Source organism: Artemia franciscana, chromosome 3, assembly GCF_032884065.1.
Source record: "Artemia franciscana chromosome 3, ASM3288406v1, whole genome shotgun sequence".
NCBI lineage: Eukaryota > Metazoa > Arthropoda > Branchiopoda > Anostraca > Artemiidae > Artemia > Artemia franciscana.
Window position 1 is genome coordinate 30544981 of NC_088865.1, and position 9351 is coordinate 30554331.

Consider the following 9351-nt stretch of genomic DNA (forward strand, 5'->3'; position numbering starts at 1 on the left):
AAAAGTAGTGCTGTGTTTTAATTTTGCACCTCAATATTGTAATATTAGCGTCCGATTTTTAATTTATAGAGCGTAAGTCTATGAAAAAACTTATTTGCATTTTTCAATAATCTCTCAATCCTCCGGTACAAACTGTTGTTTGTATCGGCGGGATACTGTGTTTCTTAAGATGCTAAACTTATAATTCCCTCTTTTATATATAATTAATGACTTAAAATACCCTTAAATGCCAACTCCAGCGAATGTCAAAACCGTTTTTGAAGTACCAACTTACCGTTTTATGATAATCAGCTTCCATACTGCAATATTTCCCTTGCAGTCAACAAGTTGAAAAACTTCTAGAGACAAACTGTAGTGAGGATTAGAATGCATTGTGATAAATATAAAATATATACTCCATTTTGTTTTGTGACAATCATATTACAACTTTAACTCATACTTGTAATTAGTGACTTTAGAAACGCTTTTATGCCAACTCGACCCCCACCACTTGGGTGCCAGAGGCAGGTTTTCTGGATTTATCCCCTATTTTAGTTAACATGGCTATCTTGAAACTTCGATTCGATACCAATTATAGCTGCGAAGCACAACAGATATTGAAAAGATGACTGGATACCCTCCTTTCGGTTTTGTCACAGGAGGATGCTTAATCTCGAAAATTGATCGAATTTGTAATAGAATAAGCCCTATCTCAACCTTCTGTGTTCATTCGTTTTATATGATGAGACCAGCAAAAAAATTTTGGGGACATATTGTGTTCTACCAAGTCTACACTAACAACTTTCAAAAATGACCTCGATAGGATTGGTGGACTTCGGAAGTTTGGCAGAAAGTAGGAGAGCTACTGCCTCCGTTTTGCTGAAGAGCTAGCATGAGATCGCGACAAATGAGAGTCAATAATAAGGAATCTTTTAGATGCCGGGTGAGGTGTTCACGTCTAGTCCCGCAGCAAGTCAAGTAAGTAAGCCAACACTAACATATTGAATATAATTCGCTTCACGAGATGACAGGATTCTATTCAGGAGAGGACCTAACTCATTTCGGGAGGTTCATCTATGGTAAAGGCGGCTACATATTTATTATTCATTCAAGGAATTAATATACTGCATTTTACTTTCCTGAATTAGAAGGGATCTACATCCCATCTTTTTAACCTATTCTGGTTATCATGCTAACATGATATTTAATCCGTGTCATTTTTTCTGGATTATCCTGAAATGCCATTTAATTCTTAGGTGTGTAGTGAAAGCCTAAAGTGCAGTCCAAAATCCCCGAGCCTTGATGAAGACTTATCTGGGTGTGACAAGCCAAATCTCTGTCGTGTGTGTGGGAAAACTTATGCCAGACCAAGTACTTTAAAGACGCATTTACGAACGCATTCAGGCGAGAAACCGTTCAAGTAAGATATTCTTTGACTTTATTATTCGTAAGCTTGTTTTGTCTAAATATTTATGTCTAGTATAGATTCAGAATATATCCAAAGTGCAGTCATTTACGGAAAAGTGAGGATGGAGTCATACCCTCTTGAAAATCTTATGTTTTTCCCACTTTTTTGTAATCTCTTATGTTTTTCATTTTATTTGCAAGATTTTTTATTTTCTTTTGAGCCTGACCCCCCTCCCCCGAAAAAATATTGCTTCTCCTCCCTATCTATTCAATAAAAAAAAACTATGATACAATCCCGGTGCTTAATTTTGCATCCATTATCAATGTTTTAATAACATTGGTTTGTCCAGAGAATCTTTTAATAACATTGGTTTGTCCAGAGAATCCAGCCTTGAAACATATCATGAATGTGTTTGAGGGTGCATCACTCATTCTGGTCACTAGCCTAACGTAGCGGTAAATTTGTAGTTTAAATTCCTCTCCTACTTCCGGGCATCCTCAAATTTATGGAAGAACCCATAGTGTTGGAAAGGCTCTAACGTATGAATAACAATTTTTGTCATTATTTTCTAATTAAACAAGAGCTAAGAGCTCATATGGCACTTGTGACGAGGCGAGAAGAGCTAAGAGCCAAGAGATCATATGGTATGAGCTCTAACAAAATTCTATGAATCAATAGATTGATTTAAAAAGGAAAATAAGAGGCTTAATGCCGGTCAGGATTTAAAATAAGAGCTCTGAGTCACGATGTCCTTCTAAATATCAAAATTCATTAAGATCCGATCACCCACTCGTAAGTTATAAATACCTAATTTCTTCTAATTTTTCCTCTCCCTTTAACCCCCAGATGGTCGAATCTGGGAAAACGACTTTATCAAGTCAATTTGTGCAGCTCCCTGACACGCCTACCAATTATCATCGTTCTAGCACGTCCAGAAGTACCAAACTCGCCAAATCACTGAACCCCTCCCCCCAACTCCCCCAAAGAGAGCGAATCCGGTGCGGTTAGGTCAATCACGTATCAAGGACATTTGCTTATTCTATCCACCTAGCTTCATCCCGATTCCTCCACTCCAAGTGTTTTCCAAGATTTCCCCCTCCAACTCCCCCCAATGTCAAAAGATCTTGTCGAGATTTGAAATAAGAGCTCTGAGACATGGATTCCTTCTAAAAATCAAATTTCATTAAGATCCGATCATCTGTTAATAAGATAAAAATACCCCAATTATCACGTTTTCCAAGAATTCCGGTTTCCCCCTCCAACTCCCCCCCAATGTCACAGGATCTGGTCGGAATTTTAACTTAGAACTTTAAAGGAGAAGATCCTTCTAAATATCAAATTTCATTAAGATCTGGTAACCCTTTCGTAAGTTACAAATACCTCAATTTTCAAAATTACCCTCCCCCCAATTCCACCAAAGAGAGCAGATCAGTTTCATCAAATTTAGTCTTTGTCATCAAAAGTTACGAGCCTGAAAAAATTTGCCTTATTTTAGAAAATAGGGGAAAACACCCCCTAAAAGTCACAGAATCTTAACGAAAATCACAAAATCACACCATCGCATTCGGCGTATCAGAGAGCCATATAGCAAAATTTTCAAGCTCCTATCTACAAAAATGTGGAATTTCGTGTTTTTTGCCAGAAGACAGATCACGGGTGCGTGTGTTTTTTTTTTTTATTTTTTTTTTTTTCCAGGGGTTATCGTACCGACCAAGTGGTCCTAGAATGTCACAAGAGGGCTCATTCTAACGGAAATGAAAATTTCTAGTGCCCTTTTTAAGTGACCAAAAAAATTGGAGGGCACCTAAGCCCCCTCCCACGCTCATTTTTTCTCCAAAGTCAACAGATCAAAATTTTGAGATAGCCATTTTGTTCCGCATAGTCAAAAACCATAATAACTATGTCTTTAGGAATGACTTACTCCCCCACAGTCACTGGGGGAGGGGCTGGAAGTTACAAACCTCGACCAGTGTTTACATATAATAATGGTTATTGGCAAGTGTACAGTCGTTTTCAGGGGATTTTTTTGGTTTTGGGGGTGGGGTTGAGGGGAGGGGGCTATGTAGGAGGATCTTTCCTTGGAGAAATATGTCATGAGGGAACAGAAATTCAATGAAAAGGGCACAGAATTTTCTAAAATTACTATAAAAGAAAAACAATGAAAAAATAAACATGGAAAAGTTTTTTCAATTGAAAGTAAAGAGTAGCATTGAAACTTAAAACGAACAGAGATTATTACGCATATGAGGGGTTCTAAAAATACTTTAGCATAAAGAGTGAGGTATTTAGGAGGAGATAAATACCTCGCTCTTTATGCTATAGTATTTTTAGTAATTTCAACTAATTATTCTACGGCCTTTCTGATTCAGGGGTCATTCTTAAAGAATTGGGACAAAACTTACGATTTAGTGTAAAGAACGAGGTATTAACGAGGGTACAAACCCCTCATATAAATAACAAAAATTAAAGAATATAAAAGTTTGTTACGTAAGTTAATTCTCAAGTTACATATATTTTTTACTAATAAAAAAATTCATTAAAAATTAAAATTTATAATTGCCTTTTTATATAACCAAAAAATTGCATGGCAGCTAGGCCTCCTTCCCCATCCCTTATTTCTCAAAATCGTCTGATCAAAACTAAGAGAAAGCCATTTAGCCAAAAAAGGAATTAACATGCAAATTTGATTTTAATAATTTATGTGTGGAGACCCAAAATCAAACATACATTAATTCAAAAACGTTCAGAAATTACATAAAAAAAACTAGTTTTTTAAACTGAAAGTAAGGAGCGACATTAAAACTTAAAACAAACAGAAATTACTCCGTATATGAAATGGGCTGTCCCCTCCGCAATCCCTCGCTCTTTACGCTAAAGTTTGACTCTTTGCCACAATTCTGGTTTTTAAAACAATTAAAAGCTTTAGCGTAAAGAGCGAGGGATTGCGGAGGGGACAACCCATTTCATATACGGAGTAATTTCTGTTCGTTTTAAGTTTTAATGTCGCTCCTTACTTTCAGTTAAAAAAAACTAGTTTTTTTTATGTAATCTGAAATAAGACTACTCTGGAGTAGCACTAGTTTCAATCAGAAATTTAGAATTTAATTTGTAGCCGATAATTGAGTAATTAAGAGGATCCTCTAGAATCAGGGAGGAGAGTTCTTTTGTAAATGTTTAGTTTTAGTGTAATACGGGTTTAGCTTCAAATTATGCTCCGTTAAAAAGGATTATTGTCATCAAAACCCTTCCGTATTCATTATTCGTCATACCACTCAATTTCACTGGATTTTCAGTAGCGACAAAGTTCGAGATCAATTCTGCAGCTGAAAGTGAATTAGATTTAAATATAAATGGCTTTTCGATGAAACGATCATAGAAATAATATTGAGAATGATTCTTCTCTTAACATTGAATGATTTTCCAATTAGCATAGAACAATTACGAATTTATAGAAGAATAATTTTAAGTTATACAATATTCGAAAATAAAGCTCGGCTACAACAACAAATTTAAACATTTAAAAATCAGCTGTCAGAACAATTTTGGTCGTCAGGAACTCAGGAATTCACTTAGCATTTAGCATTTGTATTAGTCTATTCCTCCTAGAACGTTTGCAAAATTTATTTATCGTAAAAATCAACAACAAGCTAGTCAACTTATTCTGAAAACTATAATTTTGTACCTCAAGATTAATTTTGCTTCTTGCCTCTTCTGCGGAGACTACGATCGGGAGATGACCAGGAGGCTAATGGCTTCCATGTTGTTGTTTTTTTGTTTTTTTTCAGAAACGGCTGAAGGATATAATAAATTATTTTTTGCTTTGCAAAAAAGCTTTGTTTAAAAAGTAAAATTAAATTTCTAAATGGCAGATAGTACCCAGCCTTGGTGCCCCCAAGCTCATTATGTTGAGTTAACGGATCAAGTTGAAAGCTTTAAATATCTAGGCAGCATTATTAATAAGAAACGTGGACGTAACAAATAGATAAAAATTCAAAGTTGCAAAGTCGCAAGGTTTTTTTTTTTTGACGCTGAAAACAAAATTTAAAAGTCTTTGAAGATGACTTTTTTACATATTCAAATTCGTTAAATTTATTCTAATTACATTTTTCATTAGTTTAAACTTTGAAGTCTTAGAACAAAAATTGGGATACTAGATGCCAGGGCATGACAGTTGTCAAGTATAACCCTTAAAACATCCGAGCTTCACAAAAAGGAGGAATGTGTAAAGATAGTTTTAGGTAATCATTTGAGATAATGTATATGAAAAGTTAAGTTTTCCGAAAATTTAGTTTGACCCGACTATCTACGATTGCTAAAATAAAGAAATAAAGATTAAGGTGACTAAATCAATTTTTAAGCATAAGAGATGATAGGCTGGCAGAAATCGTGCTTTTAGCATTCCAGACGAGGCCAAACAAAAGTAGGACATCTTTGAATGGGTGGGAAAGCCTAGGAAATATTTAAAGATAGCAGGAGCTTCACGAGAGTTGGTAATGAATGGAGTTTGATATTAATATATTTAATTTTAACGACAATTTGCATACAACAATTCATATGATTCACCCAAAACCAAACGATTGACTTGGGACGAATCAGTTAAAAAACACATACATTTATCATCTTTTAAATTCACAATGATAAAAAGAAAGAAAAATAGTTATGAAAAGAGCGCACAGGGCAACAGTTTGCTTAGCTATGCTGGCATCAGGCTTTTTGGTGCTGCAAGAAGCTGCCAATTATTTTATCCCTATTTTTATCGGTTTCATTATAATCATTTAAATTCTAATACCACACCGCCTTTCCACTTATAACGAAAGTGAAAAAAAAATATGTAATAACGGGTAAACTTTTAATTAAAATCATTTCATCCTGTCACAAGTTCATGTTCACTCTTTTGGATTTACACGATATTATACCATAATTTGCCTGGACTTGTGTAGTATTTCTGTCACTATACTAGATTCTGTTTCTAACCTGCACTAAACCATTGTAAGCAATAAAAAAAAAAATTTGTAAGCAATGTTTGCAAAAAGTTAAACGATTCAGTCTACTTTTTCTGTTGTTGTTTTTTTGTTTCAGTTGATAAAGACATCTAGATATGAACAGCAGTATTTGGGGGCTTTTCTTAGTATACACATTTTTTCACCGGACTTGTGTAGTATTTTTGTTACTATACTTGATTCTGTTTCTAACCTGCACTAAACAAAAGCAATGTTTACAAAAAGTCAAACGATTCAGTCTACTTTTTCTGTTGTTGTTTTTTTGTTTCAGTTGATAAAGACATCTATGTATGAAGCAGCAGTATTTGGGGACTTTTCTTAGAATACATATTTTTTCACAGTCCAATTAAAAGTTTTACCCGTTAATATATATTTTTGTTTCATTTTAATTACTCCAACTTTTTAGACAACATCATCGTCATTCATTAATATTCCTGTCATTTTTAGATGCTTTTCAATTGTATTGACATTTTTATAGAGCGAAAGTCGCGACAAAAATATAAACCCACCAGCAAGTCCATGGTGTTGGCTTTGACCTATCGTAATTTTTGCTTTAGTTGATTCTTTTGCAGGTGTATTGACTGCAATAAATCCTTCAGCCAGGCTGCAAATCTTACTGCCCACGTTCGGACCCATTCTGGAGAAAAACCTTTCAAATGTGGAGTATGTGACCGACGGTTTAGTCAGAGTAGTTCTGTAACAACTCACATGAGAACTCATTCTGGAGACAGGCCCTATAGGTAAGAATGCCATCTATCTCTTGATTTGTTGACAAAATCCTTTTTCACCGGAAATGTGAAAATTCATATTAAATCAGGCCACTTCTGTCAAAACTCCACTCTGTGCCACTTCCTTTCATTCGCTACTGTCAGCAAACTTATCTTTTTCAGTTCATCTTATCTTTATTCATCTGATTCTTTTTCAGTGTTTGATAAATTTGGGCTCAGGATTATGACGCTAATCCAATCACACCAAGTCGATTTTTCTAGGATTTCTTTTCCAGTATAATTTATTCTTGATTTGATTTTTCTTGAGCCATACTCATGGTTTTCAGATTTTACTCTGCAAAAATTTAACTTTTGGGTGTTAAGTTAGTTTTGGTGGGAGGTACTTAATAGTTTAGGTGTATTTTCTGTGCACAGAATCACAAAATCTGACTTTCAGAAAAATTTGGTAGTACATGTACTAATGAATATCCATTTACCTATGTTTGGTTTATGTACAAAAATTATACTCTTTGAGCCGCTAGTCCTAAAACTTTAAGTTTTCATTTGATATTTGATTTTGTTAAAGTTCCCTGATTCCAAGGGTTGGAATGTGATCGGAGAACGATTGAAATTTAGAATTTTCTAGTTTAAAACACGATCAAATTTAATCGTCATGTCACTAAGGGAATGTTAAGAAAAGCAACTGCTTCAGTCAGAAGCTGAACAAAAAAAAAGACGCGATTCTATGAAAATATAAATATTTTGATTTTAGGTGCCGTATGTGTAGAAAGGCGTTTTCAGATTCATCAACCCTTACAAAACATATGAGAATCCATTCAGGAGAGAAACCTTATCAGTGTAAACTTTGCATGCTTCGTTTCTCGCAGTCGGGCAATCTCAACAGACACATGAGAGTGCATTCTGGTGCTATTTAAATACAATCTTCTTCTTAGAAAATTTTTTACAAGCCCTAGCGATGATCTCTCGACATTAGTGGCATTTACTTTTTGGGGCACACGTGAACGGAGCTCGTTTCAACATATCTAGTTAACCAGTGTATTCACCTCATTTTTATGAAAGGATTGTGTTCGTACTTCCCTACAGTGAATGGCCGGAATGCATCTCTTAGTTAATATGACATCAGTATTACATAGTGAAAAAAATTTAACAAGGGCTTTTGAAGCTCAATTCCTATTACATATAGACCCAGAAAATGTTTTACAATATTACTTGGTCAGACTTTCCTTGTATAGTTCCTCTTTGAAAGTTTTATTTTAAAATTTGTGAAGAATTATAGGCAATTGTGCAGTTAGACATGAAGCTAGTCATTATAACGATTTTTACTTTCAGTTCTAATAAAACGAAATTGGAAAAGGAAGCCTTAGTACTTATAAGAGCTTTAGGATTATGCAGTTAAAAGGTTTCAAGCTTGTGTCAGAAGTCGGATTAAGTTTCTATGTTCTTCCGTCTATAAAATCGATTCACCAAAAATAAACAGTGATAGCTACCTCTGTTTGTCAAGGCTGATTAAGCGAAACAAAGCACATTATACAGTTCCGCGTTTCATAAAGAAAAACTACGATTATATTTTAGTGAATGTGTATAAAAACAGCCCTGATAATTCAATTAGTCAAAAAATACAAATCTCAAAATTTAAATTCCTTGAACTGAAGTTTTTTAAATTTGACAACTTTACAGATGCTTTTGTGATTTTTGTGTTGACTTTTCTAGGAAAACTAGTTGATTTGATATGATATTTTTAGGAATTAAAGTTTCAATGTGTTCAAGTCACGGACTTATTCTATCAAGTGAATGAGAATTTGTTCATAGAATATTATCGTTTCAATAAAACAATGATAAATTAGTAATTTTTAGGGGGATATGAAAAATGGCCAACAACTGTGAAATATTATGGAAAGTATAATAAGATTTGGGAGAATTTGTGAGAATATTAAGATGTTTTCTGGAGGGGGATCCGAAAAGAAAAAGAAAATGATAGGAAAAATGTAAGACACCCAAATGACGTGCCAGATTTGTATATTTCCATGTCAATCCTCTTTGGCGTGTCTCTAGTCTAAAAAAAATAAATTATTTCATACTTAAAACATGATTAGACTCTTAGGTCGGACCTGTTCCCTTTCAAAGTATTGTTTTTAATAAAGAAAACAAAGATTATGAATAGTCGTTTTCTAGGCAAGAACAGTCTTTTTACTCCAGATTAGCTTGGAATCTAATTCTATACTATTAGGTAATATAA

At 34.3% G+C, this 9351-nt stretch overlaps 1 protein-coding gene across 1 annotated transcript in view; it reads left to right on the forward strand.

Moving 5' to 3' along the window:
• The window catches only part of LOC136025144 (protein glass-like), a 45629-nt gene extending 37157 nt beyond the window's left edge, over window positions 1–8472 (forward strand). The window contains exons 7-9 of the mRNA XM_065700893.1: window positions 1236–1399; window positions 6960–7127; window positions 7867–8472. Coding sequence (XP_065556965.1) covers window positions 1236–1399; window positions 6960–7127; window positions 7867–8029 — 495 coding nt within the window. The 3' untranslated portion in view covers window positions 8030–8472. The remainder of the gene's footprint in view (window positions 1–1235; window positions 1400–6959; window positions 7128–7866) is intronic.
• The last annotated feature ends 879 nt before the right edge of the window (window positions 8473–9351 follow it).